This window comes from Mauremys mutica, chromosome 5 (genome assembly GCF_020497125.1).
Source record: "Mauremys mutica isolate MM-2020 ecotype Southern chromosome 5, ASM2049712v1, whole genome shotgun sequence".
Taxonomy (NCBI): Eukaryota; Metazoa; Chordata; order Testudines; family Geoemydidae; genus Mauremys; species Mauremys mutica.
The window spans coordinates 143,013,180-143,040,919 of record NC_059076.1 but is presented as its reverse complement, the minus strand read 5'-3'; the positions used below and the strand labels follow the sequence as shown (position 1 = coordinate 143,040,919).

Here is a 27,740-nt window from a genome sequence, read left to right as displayed (position 1 = left end):
TGCCAGTTTGGGCCTCCAGAACCCTGTCTTGTTGATCCAGATACGCTAATCTGCTGCAACACAGACCCAGGTCTGACCCACGCCCCCAAAGCTGCAGACTTAACTGAAAATGGCTTTAGCAAGTGCTCCTGTCTCTAGCACCCAGACACTCAGCTTCCAATGGGATCCAAACCCCAAATAAATCCGTTTTACTCTGTATAAAGCTTATAAAGGGTAAACGCATAAATTGTCCTCCCTCTATAACACTTATAGAGAGAGATTCACAGCTGTTTGCTCCCCCAGGTATTAATCACTTACTTTGGGTTAATTAATAAGCAAAAGTGATTTTATTAAGTATAAAAAGTAGGAGTTAAGTGGTTCGAAGTAATAACAGACAGAACAAAGTAAGTTACCAAGCAAAATAAAACATAACATGCAAGTCTAAGCCTAATACAGTAGGAAAGTGAATACAGGTAAATCTCACCCTCAGAAATGTCCTCAGAGAAAGCTTCTTTCACAGATTAGACTCCTTCCTAGTCTGGGCCCAATCCTTTTCAGACCAATGTTGTGGTTTATGGCCTGGGTCCAGCAATCACTCACACCCCCTTAGTTATAGACCTTTGTCCCAGTTTCTTTCAGGCATCTCTTTGGGGGTAGAGAGGCCATCTCTTGAGCCAGTTGAAAACAAAATGGAGGGGCTTCCAGGGCCTTTTATATTCTCTCTCGCGTGGGTGGAAACCCCTTTGTTCTTCTGTGCAAAGTCACAGCAACAAGATGGAGTTTGTAGCCACCTGGGCAAGTCACGTGTCCATGAATGATTCAGCTTTTTGTAGGCCGATGCCATTGTTTATATGTTAGTTTGAATGTTCCCAGGAAAGCTCAGATGTGGATTGGCATCTCCCAAAGTCCATTGTCGGTTAAGTGTTTCTTGGTAGGACTATTCTCAGTAAGTGCTCATTCTCAAGAAGTTGTACAAATGCTTCACTGAGGCTACTTAGTATCAAACACATTGAGATACAAGTACATAGCTAATATTCATAACTTCAAATACAAAAATGATTCAGAGATACAGACAGCATAATCATAACCAGCAAATTGCAACCTTTCTGTAGACACCTTACTTGACCTTCTTTGTACAAGATTTGGTGCAACAATAGGACCTTGATTGCAACAATGATCTATACGGTCACAGTTCATGTCAATAACGTCACAAATGGTATTGTTAATTATGCTGCAGAAAAGGCAGAAGTGTCCAATAAATATTTCTGTTTTGTCATTGGAAAGAAGCAGGATGATGTTCTCATATTACATAAAGATGATGAAGTACTTTCCAGTCCATTAGTAACTGAGGATGTTAAACAACATCTGCTAGGGATAAACATATTAAACTAACCTGCCAGGATCTTATACCCAAAAGTCTTTTTGTTTTAAGTGACTGAGTAAAACTTGGAATACAAGGAGAATCCCAGAAGATTGGAAGAGTCCTCTTGTGCTGATATTCCAAATGGCCAGTTAGCATGACATTACTTAGGCCAAAAAATGGATAAGCTGCCATGAGATGCTCTCAGTAGGGAATTAGAGGGTGGCAGCATTATTAATGCCAATTAGTATGAGTTTATGGAAAATAGGTCTTGTCGTAGATGTAATATGACCACAAGAAAGGAATCTGCTGCTTTGGCACCATTTCCCATTCTGAAATAGAGCTGGTGTGATCCTTCAGCGCTGTTTTGAGGCAGGAGCCTAGGGGAGGAAAGGTTCTAGTGGCTGAGAGGGAGAGAGGAAAATAAGCTGAAAGGGGTATATATTGGTGATCCAATATCAGTGAAGCACCAGCTCCTGAAGAATCAGGGTGGGGCATGAAAGTCGCCTGCTGGAACAAATTTGAACCCATGGCCTTCCACACAAGAAGGCTTTGAACTGAGCCTCAAGGATAAAAGTTCATCAAAGGGTAGGTCTGAAAACATCTAAGCAATCTAGAGATGCTGGTTGCTGTTTTCCTTTAAAGTTTCTCACCCATTATAATGGCATGTAATTTAAACAAACACTTCAGAAGTCAACTAATTAGCTCTCAGAGGCATCCCTCCGGAGTTCAGGAAGGATTGGTGCCCTCCTTTCTTTGCAGTAATGCTACAAGATTGTAGTTCCAGCTGGAACCATGGAGACCGTGTCTTCAGTTTTAGAGAAGGCCGGAGGCTTCCTTGCTGGGGTGTGGGGAGGCAGGGGACTGTCAAGAGCATATTTCGAGCCACTGGGCAAAATAAAAAGAACAGACCTTTAAAAGCAGAACTGGTGAACAAAGAAGAACTTATTACATGGTAAGCCCTCAACTCTGGGGCAGAGAGTGCAAGAAACTAGACCAGGGGAAAGCGTGAAAGGGGAGACAGGAGAGGCTTATCCCAAGTACAGTTCATGGGCAAACCATCCATCTGGATACATATCCCTCAGCACTGAGGGAAGTGTAAAGTGACAGCAGGTGCACCGGCTGGCATGTGGTTTGCATTTGTTTGGATCTGACCGTGTCATGGATGTGATCCTAATCTATCATCTGCATGGGGATCTGAAGAATCTCCCTTTCGTTCCTATCACACATTTACCAATGGGAAAGGACTGGACATTTTCAGTATGTCTTACTGATCTCTCTGTCTGTCTCTGCATTTATAATGCATGATGTTAAGTTTAATGGTTTAATGCATGATGTTAGGTTTAATGAGAATGTCTCATAATCTTTGGCAGAGCAGACTAATGGGTCCCATCCCCACAAACAGCGTGAGCCTGATTTTACTAGTGACTTCTGTTGCCATTTTATTAAATTATATTCTTTAAACATGTTCTCTTGTGTATCATGTTGTGAAGTAGGGAGGAAAGTCTCTCTTGATATGGATCTGGTCTGACTGCACTGGGAGTATTATTGTACCTTACCAGAAAGATATTGAGAAATTGGACGGAGTTCAAAGAAAAAACAATAATAAATTCAGGGAGCTGGAGGGATTGGGGAAGGATTTAAAGAGCTGAATGCATCTGGTTTGGTTAAGCCAGTTACACAATACGTCTGGAAATGTCTGAGGAGTGTAATTGCTGAAGATGAGGAGGAATTGTTTAGGATGATACATAATATAGGCATAATGGGATGAAACTAGGAAAGGAAAAATTTAGGTTGAATATCAGGGAAAAACATCCCAACAGTGAGCAGTATCCAGCTGTGGAACAGTCTCCCCAAGGGAAGGGTGGAAGCCCCATTGCTTGGGATTCTTAGAGCCAGACTGGTCAGTACTCTAGGAACAATATACTTACACTTTTGTAAGGTGTTTGACTTAGTACCGCACAATGTTCTGATTAAAAAATTAGCCCTATACAATATCAGCAGAGCACACATCAAATGGCTCGAGAACTGCCCCTGGGAAATCACTGAATGGGGATGTTTCTAGTGATGAGCCACAGGGATCCGTTCTAGGCCCAGTACTATTCAATATTTTTATCATTGATCTAGAAGTAAACATAAAATCACTGCTGATAAAATAGTGGACGACAACAATTGGCAGGATGATATATAATGAGGACAAGTCTGTTATATGGAGCGATTTGGATCACTTGGTAAACTGGGGCCATTCAAATAAATGGTGTTTAGTACAGCCTAATGCAAAGTCATTCATCTAGGAACAAGAAGTGCCGGCCAAACCTATAGACTAGGGGACTGTATCCTGAAAAGGAGGGACTCTGAAAAGGATCTCGGGGTCATAGTGGACAAGCAACCCAGGAGGAACTGCCAGTGTGATGCTGTGGAAAAAATGGTTAGTGTGATTCTTGGCTGTCTAAACGGGGGGAGTAAGCAGGGATAGGTAGGTGGTTTTTACCTCTGTATCCCACATTGATGAGGTCAGTACTGGAATACTGCATCCAGTTCCGGTGTCAACATTTTAAAAAAGGATGTTGAAAAATTGGAGAGTGCAGAAAAGTCACAAAATGATTCAAGGACAGGCCGGAGATGCCTTTCAATGAGATTTAAAGAGCTCAATCTCTTTAGTTTATCAAAAAGATTGAGAAGTGACTTGATCGTGATGTGCAAGTACCTTCACAGGGAGAAAATACTAGATATAAAACTCTTTCATCTAATGGAGAAAGGAAGAACGAGAAGCATTGGCTGGAAGCTGAAGCCAGACAAACTCCAGTTAGAAATAAGGCATAAATTAACAAGGCGGTGATGAGCCATTGGGACAAGTTACCAAGTGGAGTGATGGATTCTCAGTCTCCTGAGGTCTTTGAATCACCTGGTTGCCTTACTGGAACAGATTGTTTAGTGAAATGCGAGTTAGTCAGACACAAATTATTGGTCTCACTTCAGGTGCAACTGGGTGAAATGTAGTAGCCTGTGATATACAGGAGATCAGACTACATTTAATAGTCTCCTCTGGCCTTATCCTCTAAATCTTAGTGTCTGTTCTGTTGGGGTGCATTTGGCTGCATTGCAGCTTTCCACCCTCTGAACAGGTGATCGGTCATCATCGCCCTAAAGTAACCAGGTTTTTGAAAAGGTTCTTCCATGTATTGCTAAGGCTGCTCATGATAGTTCTTTGCTATGTAAATACACTGGGGGAAATTCACACAGGCTAGTGGCCTGAAAGAGACCGAAATCAGAGACCTCTTGAGACACGGATTAGGGTGAGGATGCAGGTCTTCATACACCTTATTGGTTACAGATAATAATAATCCCCCTGCATCCTCACCCTAATTGCTGTCCCAAAAAGTCTTTGATTGCTCTCTCTCAGGCCCCATTCACACTCAGGCAGGCAGACTCCATACTTTGGATGCCCACAGGGCCTCAGGTTTATCTATCCACAAGATCCTAGCCCTTTGGGGGAGAGCAGGGATCCATCCAGCACAGCTCCAAGGCTGTCCAACCACTGAGAGATTTCCATATTCTCAGTTCCCCTAGCAGTCCTTCCACTCTCTCTTCATCACAGAGTGGTGCATGGCTGCTACTTGCAGCTCTGTCTATGCTTTCAGTAACCCTTTTCAGTAATTCAAGAGAGGGGAAGGGACAGTCACTTCTAATACTTGTCATCTGCCATGCAAAGCTGCTGCTTGTTTTGGTAGTTCTGCTATTCACCTAGAACATCTCCGACCATCTTCCTGGGGGTGGTATTGCTGGCTAAACTCCCATGAGCCGGAAGATGTGGAGGTCACTCAAAGTAGTAGTGAAGATTATTTCTCAGTAATTAGAGTCCTTTGAGATAAGCATCTGTTTGTGCTCATTCCCTGCCCATCTTCTTTGTTTCTTCATTGTCTGGGGTGAGGAATTCCCGAATTAACAGAAGTCACCGAGGGTTAGTTAGGCCATTCCCACTTTCATACTCTTAAACCCCCTTGTTGATTACTGTTCTGTGCATTCTCTCTGGGACACCTGGCATTGGCCACTGTTGGAAGACAGGATACTGGTCTAGATGGACTTTTGGTCTGGCCCAATATGGCCGTTCTTAATGTTCTTATGTCCCTCTGTGGCATGGGGGGACAGAGGGGCAAGTGGCCCCTAATGGACACTGCTCACTAGAAGATTTCAGTGGCTTGCAGTGCACCTGCTTTGATCCTGTGAGACCAGGGCTGTATCTTGGGAACCCCTTGACCAAATGACCACTTTGTCCTAGATCCTAAACTGCCACACCAGTTTGCCGGATTTAAATAATTTATCTGGAGATTTCACAGTTTGGCTTTAAACAGAAACCCCGCTTCAACGTTAACTGAGTTGCCACTGCTCCTGCATAATTACAATGATGATATTAAGCCTGTGCATCTCGTGTGGAAATTAGAAATCAGAACGCCAGTCTATTGTAACTTTGACTCTTCTTTTGGGACGTGTTTGGATTTTTTGGTGGGAGGGTGTCTTTATAAAACCCTAGGTGGCTACATTTACCTTCTCCCCATGTATGGAACCTCCAGCCTATGGCAGTTCCTTAGCAGGAACCAGTCTTCCCAGCATGGCAGTGGGCTCATATGGCTTTGATGTGATAACTTTTCTGCTGATCAAGGAATTTTCTCTGTGATAACCAAACTGTGCTATTGCTAAATGCAATAAAGGTGCTAACGCCCTACTTTGCCTAGGGATATGATTGCTTCCTGTAGAGACAACCTATGGGATTTATCCATTATGTTGAGAGACTCTGTGCTGGAGAGCCTGGGAGGGTGTGGTAGATGCGCTGGGGGCTAGTTTAAAATCTGCTGCTGCTACTTGTTTTGAAGTGTGGGAGGAGCCCTGAGGAGAAGGTTTGTCCTCCTGACGCTTGCCCCATTGCTGAGAGAATTCACTGGTGGCTCCTTGTCAGATTAAGTGAGTGCCTAGACTTGCAGCTTCTCTCTCCAGGGCTCGAGGCTGGAGCTACTACCTGTGTTTGCTGCCCTCCCTGACTTCTCATGTGACTGGTTAGAGAGGCGTCCCTGCAGATGGCAACTGTCTTACACAGGGGCCAGGCCACTGAGTCCTAGTGAAATATAGTCACCAATCCACTGAATTGGTGCTACACGCCAGCTTTGGAACAGCCTCTTGGAGGAATCTCTTTGATGTCCAGACCCCCAAGGGGCCCCAGTGTTCAGGGCAGTTCCCCAGCCTCACCTCCTAGACTGAGCCTCTGGCTCCAGTGCTCCTGCTTCACCCCGTGAGCTCTGCCCAGCGAGCCCAGCTGAGCTAGGCTCCTGATATAGACTAGTGCACCTAGCAGATATCTGAAGTTTTTAAAACAGAGTAGGATTAATTAGTCAAGTGGACACAATCCTCAGGTTAGCACAGAGACCTAGAGGTTAAAGTATCATCCAGTCAGCTCAAGCCACAGGTCACTAGCCAAGCTGTGGGGAACTCCATTTTCTGTCTCTGTCTCTCTGGCTTCCTTCCTCAGTCAGGGAGCCCAGGCTTCTTCCAGAGCCCATGTCTAATCCCCCACCTTGGAGGGCTCATCTACACTTAAAATTTTGCAGCTGCGCCGTGGCAGTGCTTCAGTTAAGATGCTCCTACGCCGGAGGGAGGGCTTCTGCCATTGCTGTAGTTAACCCACCTCCCTGACAGGCAGTAGCTAGGTTGACGGGAGAATTCTCCCAACGACACAGCGTGCTTTACGCTTGGAGTTAGGTCTGTTTAACTGCGTCATTCGGGTGTGTGGGGTGTGTGTGGATTTTTCTCACCCCTGAGCAATGTGGTTATACCAACCTAATTTCCTAGTGTAGACCAGGGCTAAGCCCTTTGCTCCCTAGCTGGGGTCTGTGCTCAGCTTCCCTTCCTAACAACACTATTCATTCCTCTTAGCCTGCCCTGAGAGAAAAGTTAATCCCCCTGCATTAGGTAGCCATGCAAAGTATTGGGGGAAACTGAGGCGCACATAGGATTAATAAAAACATTAAAAAAAATTCCTGCTTCCTAACATCTCTTCCCCTCTTCAAGATCCAGCACCCCATATCCTCTTGTGCACTCCAAACCCCTTCCTACACCCCCAGCCTTGAGCCCCCTCCCAGAGCCAGCACCCTGTACCCCCTCCTGCATCCCAACACTGCCCCAGCCTGGAGCCCCTCCTGCACCCAAACTCCCTCCTAGAGCTTGCACCCCTCACCCTCTTCTGCACCCTGACCACCTGCTTCAATCTCAGCCCAGAGCCCACTCCCACATTGTGAACCCCTCGGTCCCAGCCCAGAACCTGCACCCGCTCCTGAATCCCAACTCCCTGCCCCAGCCCAATGAAAGTGAGTGAGGGTGGGGGAGAGTGAGTGATGGGGGGGCTGGAGTGAGCAGGGTGGGGCTTTGGGGAAGGGGCAGGGCCTCAGGGAATGGGTGGGGTAGATCCTGGGTTGCCCTTAGATTCAAAAAGTGATCTTGGGCGTTAAAAGGTTGGAGACCACTTAACTAGTTGAAGTCGATGCCACACACATACACCCCCCACTCACCAATCTGGGGTTGACTTGGATTAGCTACATTGAAGTAAAAGCTACCTGTGCATTGGCTGGACTAGTTAGCTGTCTTGCTGTACAAACGTGAGTTATCTCATTCTGCCTCTAAGGGTTTGTCTGCAGTGCACGCTAAGTTCAGGTCTTTGGCATATGGCCCATCTGCAACTGCTAGCAACAAATATCTCTGATGGCCAGCGATGGGACACTAGATGGGGAGGGCTCTGAGTTACTACAGAGAATTCTTGCCCAGTTGTCTGACTGTTTGGGCTTTGCCCACATGCTCAGGGTCTAATTCAGTGGTAGGTAACCTATGGCACGTGTGCCAAAGGCGGCACAGAAGCTGATTTTCAATGGCACTCACACTGCCCAGGTCCTGGCCACCAATCCGGGAGGCTCTGCATCTTAATTTAATTTTAAATGAAGCTTCTGAAATATTTTAAAAACCTTATTTACTTTACATACAACAATAGTTTAGTTATATATTCTACACTTATAGAAAGAGACCTTCTAAAAACATTAAAATGTATTACTGGCACGTGAAACCTTAAATTTGAGTGAATAAATAAAGACTCGGCACAGCACTTCTGAAAGGTTGCCAACCCCTGGTCTAACTGATTGCCATATTTGCAGTCGGGAAGGAATTCCCCCCCTCAGATCAGATTGGCAGAGACCCTGGGGTTTTTTTGGTCTCCCTCTGCAGCATGGGTCATGGGTCACTTGCTAGTTTGAACAACAGTAAATTGTGGAGTCTCTGTAATCTTGAAGTCTTCAGATCAAGATTTGAGGACTCCAGTAACCCAGCCAGAGGTTATGGGCCTATTACAGGAGTTGAGTGAGGTTTCGGACATGCCTGGCTCCCCAGGCTTCAAGAGATGTGCCTCCTATAAGGATACCATCCCCATCTCGGATGGACATTCACAGTGCGTATGCTGTTTGGGGGAGTCTCATGTACCCCATTTGTTGCATCCACTGCAACAAATGAAAAGCACGGACCCGCAAGGACTGGGAGCTCAGGCTTAAGATGCTGCTCCTGGAAAACTCCCTCAGACCTGCCTCTGATCCTGGCCAGCAAACCTCTGTGACACCCTTCAGAGGTAAAGCAAAAACAAAAAAAGGTCCAGCTTCCTCTCCCCTCAGGAGTCATTCCTTGGGGAAACCGTTAAAACCGGCTCTCCGGTCTCTAGTGACTCCAGCTCCACAACTCAGCACTTTTCATGTGGCAAGCACCTCCAGCATCGACCGTTAATCGGCTGCCCCACTACACGGTGCCAAGGCTCAGGGCTTCCAGTTGCCCGCCTCTTTCAGCTCTCCTACGGTCACCTTTACTACTACGGTGCCCACAGTGCAAGCGGCGGCTGCGGCACCGTCCTTTGATCCTGCGGTGCCACTTTTACAGCCGCCGCTCTCAGCACCGAGCCTCCTGGGGTCTCCTGCCTCCCTTTCTGTGCCTACCTCAGGGGCTCCTACTCCCCGGAGCCAGCTTGTGCCCCCGGGACACCCTTCAGTGTGCCAGCAGACGCCCCAGCAGACTCTGCCTCCACGAGCTACACCGGCACCGACTCCTGGTCACTCAGCTCCACTGCAGCTTTTACAGCCAGAGGAGTTAAGGGTGTCCCATGCTCCTGACTCTTCTCTTCTCAGCACCAGCTTATCACCTGGACCTTTAGCACCCTACCTGCAGTACTCCCCTACCACTTCAAGCCCCTCCAATGGAGTCTGGGAGGAGGAAGAAGATGAAGAGGAAGATAACCAGATGTTTTCCTCCCAATACTCTCCCCAGAACCAGTAGATGCATTACAGCACGATCTCCATATCCTCAAGGCTATCCACACTGGTATTGCAATCCCTGGATGGGACCACTTATCTCCTCCCCCCCCCCCGCCCCCAGGGCAATGGCCACACTGGGGTCCATGGACCTACACCGCACCACACTCAGGTCTTCCCTGGGATGCCTGGAGGAAAGCTGTCAGACCCTCCCCACTGCCTGCTTACACTGAAACCCAGACAAGACCTGAAGTGGCTGCCACCCCTACAGAGGACACTGCCCCACACACCCCTTCTATAGCGATAACACCACAAGATGCCATGGTACCCCCACCACCTCCCACTACTGATGAGCTTGCTCACTTTCAAGAGTTGTTTCAGAGAGTAGCGGAAGAGCTCAAGATTACCCTGGAGGAGATACCTGAAACATACCACGAGCTTACCGACATCCTGCAAGCTACAACCTCCTCCAAAATAACCCTACCAATTACTGGGGCCATTATGGAACTTGCTAAAACTATTTGGCAGACCCCAGCTATTATAACACCCACTAGCAAGAGATTGGACCAAAAATATTTTGTTCCATCTAAGGGTTCTGAGTTTCTATTTACACACCCCTCACCCAATTCGCTAGTGGTTGACGCTGCCAATCAGCAAAACAAATACCAGTGCTTCCGCTCCACTCCATCAGACAAAGATAACAAAAGACTGGACTCCTTTGGCCGCAAAGTGTATTCTTCTTCCACTTTGCAATTTAGAGTAGCAATCTATGCAGCGCTCTTAGCAAAATACAACCACAAAAATTATGCTAAGGTAATGCAATTTATTGATGATGTGTCAGAGGATAAATGACAACAATTTAAAGCAGTGATGTCCGAGGGCCAATTGATCTCCCGCACAGCTTTTCAAGCCTATGACTATGGGGTGTGTTTAGGGAGTAATGTCATTTTGCCCTAATTCTTGGGGTGTGAAGTTATGAAATTCTGTGGTTCTGTAGATTCAAATCTAACTTAAAACATTTGGCTGATCAGAGCCTGGATCATGGTGCAAGTCCCAGCACATCTGGCGGGTGGAGTTTTTGACACTTGTTCAATCAGCAGCTGTCTGGGCTCCTGCATGGTGAGACATCACTGTGTTGCTGTGGAGAAGTCACACGTGCCCATAAAGATTGCTGGTAGGCAGTGAGGGCAGGTGTGCTTAGGTTGTCATTTGGAATTTAATACTTTTCACTTCCCTTGCAGCCACTGGAATATTATGCGAAGTGCTGATCTGAGACTCTCCTGCGTGGGGTGGATTTGAGTTGATACTTTGGTTTGTTCAGCTTGATGAAGTGCATTAGCCCTGTTGTTTGAAAAAATATCTTGTTTGGGGGCCCAGCATAATTTTCTTTCATTAATTGGCTTTTTCCTTATTTTATTTTCCCCTGAGATGGGCTGGAAGTCTGTATTTGTAAAGCAATGACATCAGAGATCAAGTTTGTGGCATTTCTGCGCTTTCTTTACTGCGAAAGGACCTAAAGTGAATTGAAGATGGGGGAGGGGGAGGTTTTGTCAAATGCCAGCTTAGGCTGGGTCGAAGTCAAGTACCTGAACCATAAAACCATCCTTAATCTTCCTGCAACTACTGACTCATTCACTGCAGTGAGCTCTGCAATGAGGGATTCATTCCTTGAGCGGTGAGGCAGAGGACATGTTGTGCAGTTGAACTGATGCAAATGGCAGATTTTCCATGGCTTACTCAGACAAAGCTGGATGGAGTTTCATGCTGATCCCAGGGCAACGTTCCTGTGGCCAAATCTGGAGGTGATAGAGCTGTTTTGGGGGGCAGGGAAGGAGGTCAGAAAATGTTGGCACTGACCAATCTAACCTGTTCCCGAAGCTTGTTCTCAGAAATGGCTGCACAGTGATGGGGGAGGGATAGCTTAGTGATGGGGGAGGGATAGCTCAGTGGTTTGAGCATTGGCCTGCTAAACCCAGGGTTGTGAGTTCAATCCTTGAGGGGGCCACTTCGGGATCTGGGGCAAAAATTGGTCCTGCTAGTGAAGGCAGGTGGCTGGACTCAATGACCTTTCAAGGTCCCTTCCAGTTCTAGGAGATTGGTATATCTCCAATTATTACCTTTAATGTATGTCACAGATAAAACTGAAATGAAAGGGTATAATGTGAGGCAACCTTCATATTGGGGTCACTAGCAATCCTTCTCCAATGTACTACTTAGGCCTGTTATCTCTCCGTTCCACCCAGTGTGACTTCTCCGGGGCTTTGTGCAGCCTGGCTTTAAATGTCCTGTTGGTGGCACCTCCACCACTTTCCTAATGGAAAAGTGAAAATGAACTCTATCCCTTTGACACAGTTAAATCCAAGACAGTGGGTGATTGGTGTAAATGTACTGGTTGCAGCTCCGTGGCAGCATCGGTCACCAGGGCAAAGCAGGGGGAGGTAGTGGCAAGGAAGAAAGTACATTTTCAGCAGACTTGAAATAAGTGTAAGTGAAGCAGAGAAACGTGCTATGGAGAGCAGAGTACTAGGGGACAGGAGCTGCAGATGAGAAAGCTCTTGCAGCACCAACAGTGGCCCAGTTGTGTGAAGGGTTGGAGGAGGCCAGTTCTGGATGGGGAGGGAAGGGAGAACAGAGAAACAAAAGGCTTTTGAGCTCAGCTAGGGCACATGCCTGGCTGGTCTTAAAAGCTTAGGGGAATTTTGTACTTGATGCTGACTGAAGGCAGCAAGAGTAAACCCTGCAGCCTGTGTAACTGCACCTTGGTGGATGAGGCAGGAGAGACCTAGCCAGGGTTGCCTCTTCCCTGCCACGCAGCATCCCTTCAGAACCAGAACTGTGCAGGGGAAATCCCCCTCCTTGTACACTAGGATCCATGCAGTGCCACCCTGCCCCATAACCAGGCAAATTTGGGGAGAGAAATTCCTGGGAGGAGCCTGCCAGAAAGTGAAATAGGAGGAGCTGACCAGCAGCTGCAGCAGGGAGCACCCCACTCTGATGCCACAAGGGCCTCGCTCCTCAGAGATACTTTAGTTTTGCAATACTAGGTACAGCAACCCCTGTGTCCTGTGGTGCCCTGCTGTCCAGTGGAATCCTCAGCCCTGTACAATGCTTGGGGAGAGTGAGGTGCCTAAGAAGCCAGCAAGCTGTGCAGGGAGACATCTAAGCTAGCTAGGAGAGCAGTGGGGAGAGGAGAGGGGCGTGGATACCTAAATGGCTGACGTGATGTACCTGGTTGACAGGCCCAGAGATGCTTGCCTCATTCAACCTGGGATCCTCCGCCTCGAACCCAGGCTCCTAAGCCAGGCCAGCCCTGTAGGTAGTCCCTAGCCTAATAGTTAAGACCACCTCTCTCTCGTGCTCATGCTTGATACCTCTCTCCCGCTTTTCTTGGGCCCTTGCTGGCTTTTGTGTGGGTGCCAGCTGCCCTCTCCTACTTCTCAGTGGCCTGCATCTGCCCTCCAGCTGTGGGATCTGACAGGTGTCAGGTCTGAGGCGTGCTCCGAGCATGCCCATAGGATTGGGGCCCGCTGGCAAGGGCTCCAAACCACTCAGCTGCTGGGGGCAGCATAAGCACATAGGCAGCTTTGTGCATGTTGGCCAGCAGAGCTCATGGGTCTCTTGGTGCTGTCTGAGCACATGCAGACTAGCGATGCGGGAGGGGAGGGAGGAGAATGGCTAGGGACTGAGAGAGGTGTGCTGGGTTCGGACAGGAGCTGCAGTAGCGAAAGGGAGATGAAATCTTTCTCCGGGCCTGCCTCTCATCAGAGGGGCTTTGAGCACAGCGGCTACGCTACGCTGGCAAAGTGAGGATGGTGGAAAGGCTGTTCAGGGCTCCCCTGGTGTTCTCTTGTAGAGCTCTCATCGCCCCCTGCTGGCTCCCCTTGGAAGCTGCAGCAGGTAACAGCTAGATGGAGTGAGTCAGCTGCTGCCTCTTGCAGCCTGCCCTGCTCCCACTTGCACCCTCCTGCTGCACAGGGAGCTGCAGGATCTCCCACTATCTTAAGTGTTTTCCCATCATTGTGCCTACGCTCCAGGTTTTCCTTAAAATTTCTCAGTTACCACCTGTTCAGTTTCCTGGCAGGAGCAGCATGGGATACCATAGGGCAGGGCAGGCTCCTGCAGCCCCAGACCTTCCCCACTGTGCCAAGTCCTGCTTGGATCAGTGCTCAAGAGCACGGTGCTAAATGCCAGCACTCTTGGGAGTCCTGCTTGCATTAGCAAACACACGGTCAGTCCCACTGAGGGGCAGGGGGGCTGGGGTGAAATGCCATTGCAGACCAGGCTGGTGAGTGCTGTGTATCTGCCTCACTGGGTCTCTGGGCAGTGGCAGGCTGAGAAGCAGGGCTGCCCAGAGAGGGGGGGCAAGTGGGGCAATTTGCTCCGGCCCCCGGAAAACTCTCGTGGGGCCTGGGCCCCTGGAGCTTTTTCCATTCCGGGTCTTCGGCAGCAATTTGGCGGCGGGGGGTTCTTCCGCTCTGGGACTCGCTGCCGAAGTGCCCCGAAGACGTGTGGCGGGGGGTCCTTCCGCCCTGGGACCTGCCACTGAAGTGCCGGGCCTTCGGCGGCAATTCGGCTGAAGACCCCAGACCCCCTGAATCCTCTGGGTGGCCCTGCTGAGAAGTGCAGTCTAGGGGTGGGACATGCCACTGATCCGTGCACGTGCGTGTTCTCAGGCGGTGGGGGCAGGGGAGTGCAGCTAAAACTGTACTTCCCAGGACCGGCTCTAGGCACCAGAAAGCCAACCACGTGCTTGGGCAGCACAATTCCAGGGGCGGCATTCCGGGAGGCTTTTTTTTTTTTTTGCTTCTGCAGTTGCGCACTCTGAGGGTTATTTTTTTGCTTGGGGCAGCAAAAAACCTAGAACCGGCCCTGGCACTCCCTTCCCGTTTGGCTCTGAAGCAGCAGGTAACTGTTGGATCCCGAAGCTGAGCGCATTCTTGGTGACCCCACTCGCCTGGCTCTCACTGGTCAGCGTGTGTGGTGCTGGGTTAGGCCTTGCCTACTACAAGCCCAGGACAGACCGTGTGCTTGCTCTCTGATTGCAGAGATCCAGCAGATGGTTCATCGCTTCTCCCAGGAGGCCATTTCCAACTACAGCATCTTCCTGGTGGCCCCGCAGACCAGGACTCTGTATGTGGGAGCCAAGAACGCCATCTTCGCCCTGCCTTTGGAGTCAGTCAACCAGCCTGCCAAAATGGTGAGCACAAGACCCCAGTCCTATGGGGCCATCTGTAGCAGGGTGGGTGCATGTGGGGTGTGATCACACATGAGGTTATTTGGGCTGGCAGGGCGTTTGTGTGTGTATATAGGCTGCGTTCGAATAGGGGAGGTGCGTGTCTGAGCCGGGGTGGAGTCTATCTGGGTGGATTTCAGGAGATGCAATCAAGGAGTCATAGGGACCGGGGAATGTGAATGTGGGGTATAGGCCTGATTGTGCACATCATGGAGGTTACTGAGTTCTGTGGCACTGTCCATGGGTGCATTGCTGTGAGGGTGGGTGGTGGGGGTGTGGGTGCGGGTGCATAGGGATGATACACTCAGGGTAGAGGTGCATGCGGGGCTGTTGCTGTTGAGGGGTATGATATGAGTTTGGAGGGTGAGCTCTTGGGTGCTAGTTACCCCCACCCCCACTGTCTGAGAAGAACTAAAGCAAATGAAATGCGTAGTCCAAAGGTGCCTAAAACCAAACAACCGCACAACATAACTCCGGACCCACCTGCCAGCAGCACAAACAGCTCTTACAGTACTACGCCACTGCAGTGAGGGAGGCCAAACAAGCTGCCTGCTCCTCCACAGCCCATGAGGCAGAATCGTGGTCAGCAGGGCTGTTTCACTCAGTGAACTGGCTCATCAACCAGCCTGCACAGCCTGGACACTAGACCCAAGCACTGATTGCTGTGACGAGCTGTCTGCACACTTCGCTGATAGGTCAACTGAAGATGAATGGAACTGACCCCAGCCAGATCATATTATCCACCCCATAACCCTGACTGAGAGTGGCCCCATCAGACATGCTGAAGCTCAAGAAGTTCTAACAATATTGGAGCCTAATGGAGGATCTAAATAGCATAGCTGCCCACCGTTACCACACAGATCTTTGTAAGCAAGCACATTTATTCTTAAGGTGAAAAGTATCAGAGGGGTAGCCGTGTTAGTCTGGTTCTGTAGAAGCAGCAAAGAATCCTGTGGCACCTTATAGACTAACAGACGTTTTGCAGCATGAGCTTTCGTGGGTGAATACCCACTTCTTCGGATGCAAGTGGTGGAAGAAATGCACTTGCACTTGCATCCGAAGAAGTGGGTATTCACCCACGAAAGCTCATGCTGCAAAACGTCTGTTAAGTCTATAAGGTGCCACAGGATTCTTTGCTGCTTCTTAAGGTGAAAGCATTACAGAAAAAAATAAATAAAAAAAGAACTTAAGCACATGCTAATAAGCTTACAGAGATCACGCCCCACCCCACTTCCAGCACAGGCTCTGGTAGGAGTCGGACCTTCAAACCCCACAAAAGGGTGTTTTGGTGATTAACAGTTCATAACAGTTTTAGCTCAGAACAGGCATCCCCATGAATCAGTTAGTCTTTCCTTTATACAGCTTGGGCCTTTGATTTTTCAGATTCCAGGAGCAGGTAATAGTAGACAGTGGTTCCCTTCTCAGGATGTAGCTTCAAAAGATTAAACACAGACTGTGAATGGCTAGCCAACTACAAAAGCAGTTTCTCCTCCCTTGGTTTTCACACTTCAACTGCTAGAAGAGGGCCTCATCCTCCCTGATTGAACTAACCGCGTTATCTCTAGCCTGATTCTTGCTTGCATATATATACCTGCCTCTGGAAATTTCCACTACATGCATCCGATGAAGTGGATATTCACCCACGAAAGCTCATGCTCCAATACATCTGTTAGTCTATAAGGTGCCACAGGACTCTTTGCTGTTTCAAAAGACTGGATTTTTGCATACCCAGAGGAGGGAATTTGCGTTCATCTTCCCCTAGATGTTTCCCAGACAAACCACTTGACACTGTCCAAAAGTCCATTCTTGTCAGTCCCATTGTTCAATACAGTCTTTTGAAGTTCATAACACTTTCCAGGGCTAACATCCTGTGTCCCCTCCTAGAGAGGTCACGTACAGTCCTGACCCACAACACACAACCTTTGCATTTAATATAATGGACACCAAAGATACTTAATATGATTTTTCCAGGATATTGCAAGGAATTGCCATATTTGTCACAGCTGGTATTAAAACATCTTTGGAATGTCTAAATATTATAGATAACTTCCTAACTCAAAATATGTTGCTTCCAGTATGGGGAGTTCTATATTACACCTCATCTTGACAGATAAAGAGGAACTGATCACAGAACTAAAAATTAATGGTAAAAGAAAGAAATAATGGAGATATCCTGTCTTCTAGAACTGGAAGGGACCTTGAAAGGTCATCGAGTCCAGCCCCCTGCCTTCACTAGCAGGACCAAGTATGGATTTTTGCCCCAGATCCTTAAGTGGCCCCCTTCAAAGATTGAACTCTCAACCCTGGGTTTAGCAGGCCAATGCTCAAACCACTGAGCTATCCCTCCTCCTTCAGTACAAGTGATCACACTTATAATGTGCAAACAGAATAAAGTCTGCCTCTGCCTCCTTCTTCTGGTGATGTCTGGCCCTCCTTTTGTCCCCCACCTCGTGTGCTCTTCTGCAGTGTTGCCAACTCTTTTATGATTTTACTATGAGTCTCATGATATTTGGTGGCTTTCATAATGACCCAGCTCCTGGAGACAAGTGAGTATGTGAGAGACTTGGCTGGCATTTTCAGAAAGTCTGTTTGTAGTCCTCAGGGTTTGGAGAAAAGTTTGCAAATGTGACATATGCTTGAACAGCTCAGAAACCAGAGAGAGCAAGAGCTCAAACTTGGCTTAAAAATCATGAGATTTTTTTTAATAAAGTAATCTCATGACTTCTTGAGGCCTGGGTCATAATTTTTGAACTCCTGGGTGTGGCAGTACTGGAGATGTCACAATTTTGCCCTCTCTCCATCCATCTCCCAGCCCTTTGAGACCTGCAAGACGCAGCACTGCTGTCTGCTGGCAGATTCTCCCCTGCCCCCCCATTATTCACACCAGGATCTTTTGGGGGCTATATCAAGTATCTTCTGTCCTGCCACTTCCAGCCCCCACCTTCCCACTCCCCCTCCATCAGGTCTTTCTTTCCCCTGCACCCTCCTAATAGGTCGTCCCTGACCACATCCTTCTGACTTTGATGCCTGGATCTCCCTCTTCTTCAGGGCCATCAGCCTCCTCTCGAGGTCCCTGTGCCAAACACAGCAATTTCTTGCAATATCCTAGAAGCGTCTCATTGAATTCATTTTTGTTCTTTGGAGTCTATTCATTAAATGCAAAGGTTGTGTGGTGGTGTTATCCAGGATTCTAAAGGACATCTCTAGGGGGGATATGAGATTTTTGGTTATAAATTAGGGACACATCAGTTGGAAGTAACAGAGGAGGAGAAGGACCTCGGAGTATTGGTTGATCACAGGATGACTATGAGCCGCCAATGTGATATGGCCATTTAAAAAAGCTAATGTGGTCTTGGGATGCATCAGGCGAAGTATTTCCAGTAGAGACAAGGAGGTGTTAGTACCGTTATACAAGGCACTGGTGAGACCTCATCTGGAATATTGTGTGCAGTTCTGGTCTCCCATGTTTAAGAAGGATGAATTCAAACTGGAACAGGAACAGAGAAGGGCTACTAGGATGATCAGAGGAATGGAAAACCTGTCTTATGAAAGGAGACTCAAAGAGCTTGGCTTGTTTAGCCTAACCAAAAGAAGGCTGAGGGGAGATATGATTGCTCTTTATAAATATATCAGAGGGATAAATATCAGGGAGGGAGAGGAATTATTTAAGCATAGTACCAATGTGGACACAAGAACAAATGGATATAAACTGGACACTAGAAAGTTTAAACTTGAAATTAGACGAAGGTTTCTAACCATTAGAGGAGTGAAATTCTGGAACAGCCTTCTAAGGGGAGTAGTGAGGGCAAAAGACGTATCAGGCTTCAAGACTAAGCTTGATACATTTATGGAGGGGATGGTATGATGGGATAGCCTAATTTTGACAATTAATTGATCTTTGATTATTAGCAGGTAAATATGCCCAATGGCTTGTGATGGGATGTTAGATGGGGTGGGATCTGGGTTACTACAGAGAATTCTTTCCTGGGTGCTGGCTGGTGAGTCTTGCCCACATGCTTAGGGTTTAACTGATCGCCATATTTGGGGTCAGGAAGGAATTTTCCTCCAGGGCAGATTAGCAGAGGCCCTGGAGGTTTTTCACCTTCCTCTGCAGTGTGGGGCATGGGTCACTTGCTGGAGGATTCTCTGCACCTTGAGATGATTTGAGGACTTCAGTAACTCAGACATAGGTTAGGGGTTTGTTACAGGAGTGGGTGGGTGAGATTCTGTGGCCTGCGTTGTGCAGGAGGTCAGACTAGATGATTATAATCGTCCCTTCTGACCTTGAGTCTGAGTCTATGAGATGCGAGCCCTGAAAAGTGTTATGAACTCCAAAGGACTGTATTTGACCAATGGGCCAGACAAGAATGGACTTTTGGACAGACAGGGTCCAGTGGCTTGCATGGGGAATATCTAAGGGGCGGTGAATGCAAATTCCCACCTCTGATTATGTAAAAACCCTCCTTTTTGAAGCATGCCCTGATTACCTGCTCCTGGAATCTGAAGATCAAAGGCCCAAGCTATATAAAGGAAAGACTAACTGATGCCTGGGGTGCTTGTTCTGAGCTAAAGCTGTTATGAACTTTGTAACCCCAGGAAAACTCCTTTGTGGCATTTGAAGGACAGACTCCTCCCAGAGCCTTCCCTGGAGTTGGGGGTGATCTCTGGTAAGCTTACTAGTGTGTGTAGGATCTTTTACTATTTTAATAGCAGCAAAGAATCCTGTGGAACCTTATAGACTAACAGATGTTTTGGAGCATGAGCTTTCGTGGGTGAATACCCACTTCGTCGGATGCATCCGTCTGTTAGTCTATAAGGTGCCACAGGATTCTTTGCTGCTTTTACAGATCCAGACTAACACGGCTACCCCTCTGATACTATTTTAATGTTTTCTCTGTAATCCTTTCACCTTAAGACTAAATGTACTTCCTTAGAAAGAGCTGTGTGGTAACTTAAACTATGGGCAATTATGCTGTTTGGAGCCTCTGAAGAGAAAGGAAAGTGTGGACAGTGACCTGTTTAGGCAGGCTGGCTTGCTAGGAATATGCAGTGCTGTTATAGCCCTGTTGGTCCCAGGATTTTAGAGGGACAAAGTGGGTGAGGCAATATTTTTATTGGACCAACTTGGTGAGAGCTCCGCTTTAGGTCTGGGAAACTAACTCAGAGTGTCACTGCTGGGAGTAACATGGTGTAGACGGGACCATGCAGCCTGAAAAAACTCTGGTCAGGAAATGGGGAGAAATGCGGGTCTCTGCCCAAGAGAGGTGACAACCTGAGGAGCTGTGAGCCTACAGTAGGTTTGCTCAAGGGAGCACAGAGGAGGGACACAGATGCAGTTGCCCTGAAGTGTGACAACCCAATCTCACTTACTAGCCTTCCATCTCCTCTTTCTTGCCTCGTCTCACCTCTCAAGGCTGGATCAAGTCAGCCACTTGCCCAGCCAAGCACCTCTCAATTTCTGCATTGCCCCTCTGGCCACTGTCTTGTTTCCATTAGCATCGCTCACCATCTCGGTGATGGGGCCTCTGCACATTCCAGTCCATTGATGGCCACGACCTCTTTGCAGGTCTAGCTCCCTCCTCCACTGAGTGTTGTAGAATCCCTCTACCCAGGGGATACAAATGCATTTTTGTTTTTTTTTACTTAAATACTTTTCTAAAAACACTTTAAAATTTAATTTGAAATGATTGCAACCTATACTAGGGCCTAGACTTACTCTAATTGATATAATTTAAATAAAATAATACTTGTGCAATATGTTTGCTGCCAAAGTTTTAAAGAAAATTTAAGCCCTGAACTGGTGAAAGTCATCTGGAACCAGAGTTCACGGAAGTGCTAAACCAGCAGGCTCAGAGAATATTTGCTTCATTTCAGTTTATTCAACTAGTTCATTCAAGATTGAGAAGCTGATTGGGAGTTGAAAAAGCTGGACCACTTGTTTTCTTCTTTGAGTGACTGCACATGTCTGTTCCACTTAGGTGTACATGTCCTCAAGCCAGAGAGCTTTCTGTAGCAATGCCTGTCAGGGTGGAGCATATGCCCTGTGCTTCCTCATGCCTTCTGCCAAGGATATAAAAGGCAGAGCTACCCTGAACCTCCCTCAATTCCTTCTCACTGCTTTGGGCTACAAGTTGGAGCTGCTTGTAAGGATTTTCACTTTTTTTTTTTTTGTGTGTGCAAATAATAGATCATAGTTGGTGTAAATAGTTAGCATAGATAGTGCTTTTGTTGGTTTTGTCTCTGCAATGGGGTGTACAGTAACTCCTCACTTTAAGTCGTCCTGGTTAATGTTGTTTCGTTGCTGATCAACTAGGGAACATGCTCATTTAAAGTTGTGCAATGCTCCACTCTTACGTTGTTTGTCTTCCTGCTTTCTCCACAGCTGGCAGCCTCCCTACACTCCCCCTCCCCACAGCGTGTCCCACCTGCTGGCAGACCCCACGGATCAGCGCCTTTCCCCTCCCCCCCCCGGAACAATCAGCTGGCTTGTGGCGTTTCAGGGGCGGGAGGGGGGAGGAACGAGGACTTGCCACGCAGGCTGCCCGCTGCCTCCCCAATGCCGCAAGCCAGCTGATTGCCCTGGGCAGGAGGCGGGGGGGAGAGAGGGAGAGCCTGCTTGCCGAGTCCTCGCTCCTCCCTCCTGCACCCTAAATGCCGCAAGCCAGCTGATTGCCCCAGGCAGGAGGAAGGGGGAGGAGCGAGGACTCGGCGTGCCTCCCCCCTCCCTCCCCTGCGTCCTGCCGGCGGCAATCAGCTGGCTTGTGGCATTTAGAAGGGAAGGGGGTGGGGGAGGAGCGAAGACGTAGCATGGGAAGTAAAGGGGGAGGAGGTGGGGGGGAGAAGAGGCAGGTCAAAGATGGGAGAAGGGGAGGAGTGGGTGGGCTAAGGGTTGAGCCCCCACCCCTGGTGCTTGCAGAGTAGGGGAAGCTGCCGCTGCTGCGCAACGTGCTTCTCCCAGCCTACAGCACCTTCAGCCTCCTTGCCTGCCTCATCTCCAGTGCCAGTGGGCTGTGCCCGTGTGGGGTGAGCCGGGGGCACCTCCCAACTATAGTACTGTATGTACAGTATGCTTGTAAACGCACAGCACATACACACTACTCTTCCCCCCTCCCTCCATTGTAGTATTAAATTGCTTGTTTAAAATATATATAATGCCTTTTGTCTGGCAAAAAAAAATTTCCCTGGAACCTAACCCCCCCACTATTTACACTAATTCTTATGGGGAAATTGGATTCGCTTAACATCGTTTCACTTAAAGTTGCATTTTTCAAGAACATAACTACAATGTTAATTGAGGAGTTACTGTATTAGGACCAGAGGCCCCCTGCTGGAGGCCTTGTGGTCCTATCACACCCCGTCCCAGAAAGGAGCAGTGGAGGTGAGTCCTCCAAGTTGACCAGAGCAGCTGTGTGGGAGGCAGTCAGTCAGAAAGAGGCTGCAGAGAAGCAGCCAGTTAGGGCCCAGAAAGCTCGTATAAAAGGAGCTGCAGGGCCAGTGTGAGTCAGTCTGACAGAGACCAGAGGAGCAGGAATTTGCTCCTGGGTGGGACTTACCTTAGGGCTGATGTCTCATTTAAGGGAGAAGATGAGGGGCTGTGGGGAAGTGGCCCAGGGAAACAGTAGGAATTAGTTATATGGACACAGCAGGGGGCTGCTACTTATATGGTCTCTGGAGCTGAGTTGGGACCTGGAGTAGAGGGCAGGCCTGTGTTCCCCTCCCCCTTCCCCCCCCCATCAGCCACAGGTGGAGTGGCCTAATCCCAGAGAGGGGAATTTGTTTAAACCCTGAGGAAGGGAGTTAAAACAGGCCCGGAAAAGGGGCTGAATATTGAACTTCGATACACCCCCAGGGGTCATGGTGGATTCTCCATCCCTGACAGTTTTTAAATCGAGTGGATATTTTTCCAGAAGGTATGCTCTAGGAATTAGGTTTGGGAGGTTCTCCAGCCTGTTGTACAGGAGGTCAGACTAGATGATCGCAATGGTCCCTTCTGGCCTTGGAATCCATGAATCTGTGACCAGCAGTTTCGACTCAAACACTCTCACTGGCTAACCTGCTGTTGTGTTGTAGGTAACACCTGACCCCACACAAATTGACAGCTCATTCTCAGAGTGCCCAAGCAACTTCACTGGCCTTCTTAAGGAATGTATCTATATTGGACATTTGCAAAGCAGCAACTTGGTTGTCAGCACAGACTTCCACTAAGCGTTATGCTATTGCTTGAGCCTCTAGAGCTGACATGGGCTTGGGAGAGCAGTGCTGCAATCTCTTTTCAAACAGACTCCAAGCTCTGCCTCCCCCCCGCGCTTGAGAGTCTGCTTGGGAGTCACCTAGGTGGAATGGACATGTGCAATCAATCGAAGAAAGGTTATTGCTGTGTTGTAACTTGTTCTTTGAGATGTTCTTGCACGTGTCTGTTCTACCACTCACCCTCCTTTCCCTCTGCTTCAGAGTCTATTTCATTGCTATTCCAGTGCGAAGGAGCTGAGAGAGGGTCAGGGTGTGTCTGCCCTTTGTATTCTTGGCAAGAAGCATAAGGAGGTGCAGGGCACATGCTCTGCCCCAGCAGGTACTGCTACAGAGAAAACTCAGGTTCAAATGCACACACCAGAGTGGAGTAGACATGAGCAACACATCTCAAAAACAATGGTTGCAAAACAGGAAAGTAACCGATTTTCCTCCTTTAATGTATGGATAAAAATGAGATGTGAGAGGATGAGGTCTACTAGTTTGAAAACTTTGAAGGATATGGTGACCAGAAACAAGAATTCAATTCACTAACTACAGATTTTCCTTTGTTTAATAAATCAGCTTTAAATGTAAAACGTGTTAATCTGATTTTTTTTTTTGGTTATTTATCCTGCACATTTAAGGTAGTTTTATTTAACTAATAAATTATTTTAAATACTGTTTTTGTGTGTATTAATTGAATTTGACTTTCCATCCAAATAGAGCTTGACACAAATCATGTGTGTGTGTGTGGGGGGGGGAGTCAATCTTGTTACATATGCATCATTCACCATTTTCTAATATCATAAAAAAGTTAAAAAAAAAATTGAAACTGAATAAATGTAAATTAATCTATATAATTGCTTAAATAAATTTGTATTGATACAGTGTATCCTCCTGGTTAGCAAAAAATGCCAAATTTAGTGTAAAGGCTATATTTAGTTACAAATCATCAACATGTTTTAATGGCCATCAGCCAGTGATGATCAACCTTTCTTTAGAAAAATAACTAAAGTACAAAAGCAAAAGAGATTAACATGGGTGATTTAACTTAATCCCCCCTGCCTTTGCCCCAATGTCCTGTGCACATCTCTCTCACAGCAAAGCCCATCCGTCTGCTTCCACTCCTGTGGTGCCAACCACTCTGGGGAGAACTTCACAACTGCACAGACAAATTCACTCTCTCCTCCTCTGTCTCTGCAATTGGCAGTACTCCTGCAGACATTTGACACTGTTGCCTACTCACAACCTAGGACTACCTCCCCCCTCTCTGTATGATCTTGTGAGACTGTGCAAAGGAAATGATTCACTGTGAGGTCCCTCGCTCATTTTCTACCTCTAGCTCCTCCGCATTGACCTCAACACCTCCTGGCTGCTAAACTCCCTCACCACAGCTTCCTGCCCTCTTCTTGGACAATACGAACATGCTCTGGTCTCCATGCCTCTTGTCTTCATGCCCCCGGCTGCTCTGCCTCAGTTCCATACTGGATCCCCTTCTCCCAAATCCTGAAGCTGCTGTCACCCTGGCTTCATGGTCAGGCCTTGGCGGGACTCTTGCCCCATCCTCCTTGACAGCTCAGTTGCTTTTGGCACCATCGATTGCACTCTCCTCCATGTAATTCTGCCCTCCCATGGCTTCTACAGTACTATCTTGTCCTGGATCCTCCTGTCTCTTGGCTTTGACAGAACAAGGAGTAATGGTCTCAAGCTACAGTGGGAGAGGTTTAGGTTGGATATTAGGAAAAACTTTTTCACTCAGAGAGTGGTGAAGCATTGGAATGGGTTACCTAGGGAGATGGTGGAATCTCCTTCCTTAGAGGTTTTTAAGGTCAGGCTTGACAAAGCCCTGGCTGGGATGATTTAGTTGGGAATTGGTCCTGCTTTGAGCAGGGGGTTGGACTAGATACCTCCTGAGGTCCCTTCCAACCCTGATATTCTATGATTCTACTGCTCCTCTCCCACCCTCTTGCCATGGGACTCCATAGGGCTCGACTCTGGACTTTTCTCTTTCTTTTTCTCTTCTCTCTCTCTTTTAACACCTTCTTGCTAGGTGACCTCGTCTGCTGACCCAGCTTCAGCTACCATCCTTGTGCTGATGTCTCGCAGATCTTGCTGCTCTGCTCCTGTCTCCCTCCATCCATCACACACTTCAGCACATCTCTCTGTCTCACCTGCCAAAACCAAGCTCCTGATCTTCCCTTGAAAACACCCCATCCTCCCTGTCACCTGATTGTCACCTTAGACGCCTTCCTCTCCCCTCATACCCAGACTGTTTTTCCTAAATAACACTTCTAAGATCCAGCCTTTTTCTCTGTTCACACTGGGAAAACCCTCCTGGCCCCTCTCCACCATTATCTCTGTAATTCCCTCCTCTCCAGCCTCCTGGACACTCACCCCACACCTCATGCACTCTGCTCCATTCAAATGCAGCTGCTGGGATCATCTTACTGGCCAGGCACTTGGAAAAACCTACCCCTTCCACAGGTCCCTCTGTTGGCTCCCCATGTTCTACTGCATCAAATCAATGTCTTTGTCCTCCCCTTTGGCTCTCTTCCCAGCCCTCCCCTAGACCCCCGCTTCTCTTCTTTCTCATCTTATTGTTACCCCCCTCAAACTCCAACTTGTCTGCCTGTCGGGCAGCTTCTCACACTGTTTTCTCCCCCCCACCACCACATTTGTGGCCCCCTCAAGATCTACTCCTGCACTCTGAGTGTTTTTCCCAGACCTAAACAAGAGCTCCATGTAGCTTGAAAGCTCGTCTCTCTCACCAGCAGAAGTTGGTCCAATACAAGGTATTACCTCACTCTCCTTGTGTCTCCAATACCCTAGGACCAACCCAGCTACAGCAACACTGCATACATCAGCTGTCAGCAGTCAAGCAGTTAACTATGGATGGGCTGAGTCTGAGCTGGGGTAAAGGGCTCTTACTTAAAATATATGCTCTGGTTCAATGGGAATGGTTGTGTTGATGTTCTCTGGCCTGTGCTGCATGGGAAACCAGACTAAAGGATCACAGTGGTCTGTTCTGGGATTAGAATCTGTGACAGTGAAGGTGTCCATGTTGGCTTTGGCTGCTCTTTCCTCCTGTCTGGGTTTGTCAGCTGTTTGGTCAAGGAGTGTCTCCCCAGTGTCTGTGCAGTGCCCAACAGGGTGGGCCCCAGTCCTGTGTGCAGCACAGGCAGTGCTGAGGGCAGGTGTCCTGCAGTGCTGGAAGGATAATTGACATTGAAGTTTCTTGCTTTTTTTCAGATCTCCTGGGAAGTGCCTAAGAATCATCGAGATTCCTGCACAAGGAAGGGGAAAAAAGAGGCAGGTACCGGGGTAGGGCAGGGTTGTGGGGTAGCCCCTTGTAGTTCTTTTCACAGTATGCTGGGTCACCAGGCTATAGGCTCTGAATGTACGCAGAAGGAGGCTGAGTCAGGACCATAGATTCATAGATTCTAGGACTGGAAGGGACCTCGAGAGGTCATTGAGTCCAGTCCCCTGCCCTCCATGTTCTAGACTGCTTTCCTTCTCCTAGGGGCTCCAGGGCAATGTGTGGGTCACATTTGGTCCTAAAACAGCAGCCTATGTTCAGTGTGATCTTTGAGGAAGAAGGCCATCCTGGTTACAAAACTTGCCTGGCTTAGAGGGAAGACACCTACAAAAATACAGTATATAACACATGGAAGAAAGGGGAAATTGATAGTAATGAATGTAAATAAGAAGTTAGGAATTATAGACAACTGATTAGGGAAGTACAATGTCACAAGGAGAAATCTATATGGCCAGCAGATTTAAGGGCAATAAGGAGTTCTTAAAATATATTAGGAACAAAAATAATCCTGACAATGGTAATTCAGTAAAGGCCAAACTATTCAGTAACTATTTCTGTTCTGTATTTGAGGAAAAACAGACGATACAATCTCATCATATGGTTATAACACTCTTTCCATTCCAGTTGTATCTCTGGAAGATGTTAAGGCAGAAGCTATTAAAGTCAGATATATTTAAATCACCTGGTCCAGATAAAACTCTTGGATACAAGTTAAAAGAGCTGGATGAGAAGCTCGCTGGACCATTAATGTTGATTTTCATTAAGTCTTGGAGCACTCGGGAAGTTCCAGGAAACTGGGAGACAGCTAATGTGGCAATTTTTAAGAAGGGGAAAACAGGATGACCCGGGTAATTATAGGCCTGTCAGTCTGATGTTGATCCCAGGCAAGATAATGGAGTGGCTGATAGAGGGCTCAGTTAATAAAGAAGTAAGAGGATAATATGATTAAGGCTGCGAGTTTGTCACAGAAGTCACAGATTCCATGACTTCTGAGAGTTCTGCAGTGGCCGGTGCGTCTTGCCTGTGGGCCACTTGAGCAACTCAGGCAGCCCCCTGGGCCAGTCACACTGTCTGCTGCTGGGGCAGTGCTATCTCTGAGAGGTTGCTAGTGCAGACAGTTCCTGGGATAATTCTTATGCTCGTGTACATTTCTTCAATAAACCACTAACATTGTTTGGCCTCATCCAATGTAGCACATTTGAAATACAGAGACATGGTCAATATTCCCAGCTTCAGATACAAAAATGATACATGCATACAAATTGGATAAACAAATTCGGTAAATTATTACTTTTCCAA

General features: G+C 47.7%; 1 protein-coding gene across 2 annotated transcripts in view; it reads left to right on the top strand.

The window, feature by feature from the left end:
* SEMA4F (ssemaphorin 4F) overlaps nucleotides 1–27,740 on the top strand; it is a 158,981-nt gene that overhangs the window by 40,608 nt on the left and 90,633 nt on the right. Inside the window, exons 2-3 of one of the 2 annotated variants that reach the window (XM_045018811.1) lie at nucleotides 14,709–14,860; nucleotides 26,375–26,438. In XM_045018811.1, coding sequence (XP_044874746.1) covers nucleotides 14,709–14,860; nucleotides 26,375–26,438 — 216 coding nt within the window. Of the gene's footprint in view, nucleotides 1–14,708; nucleotides 14,861–26,374; nucleotides 26,447–27,740 lie in introns of both variants that reach the window. The other variant, XM_045018810.1, reaches the window with a different exon arrangement.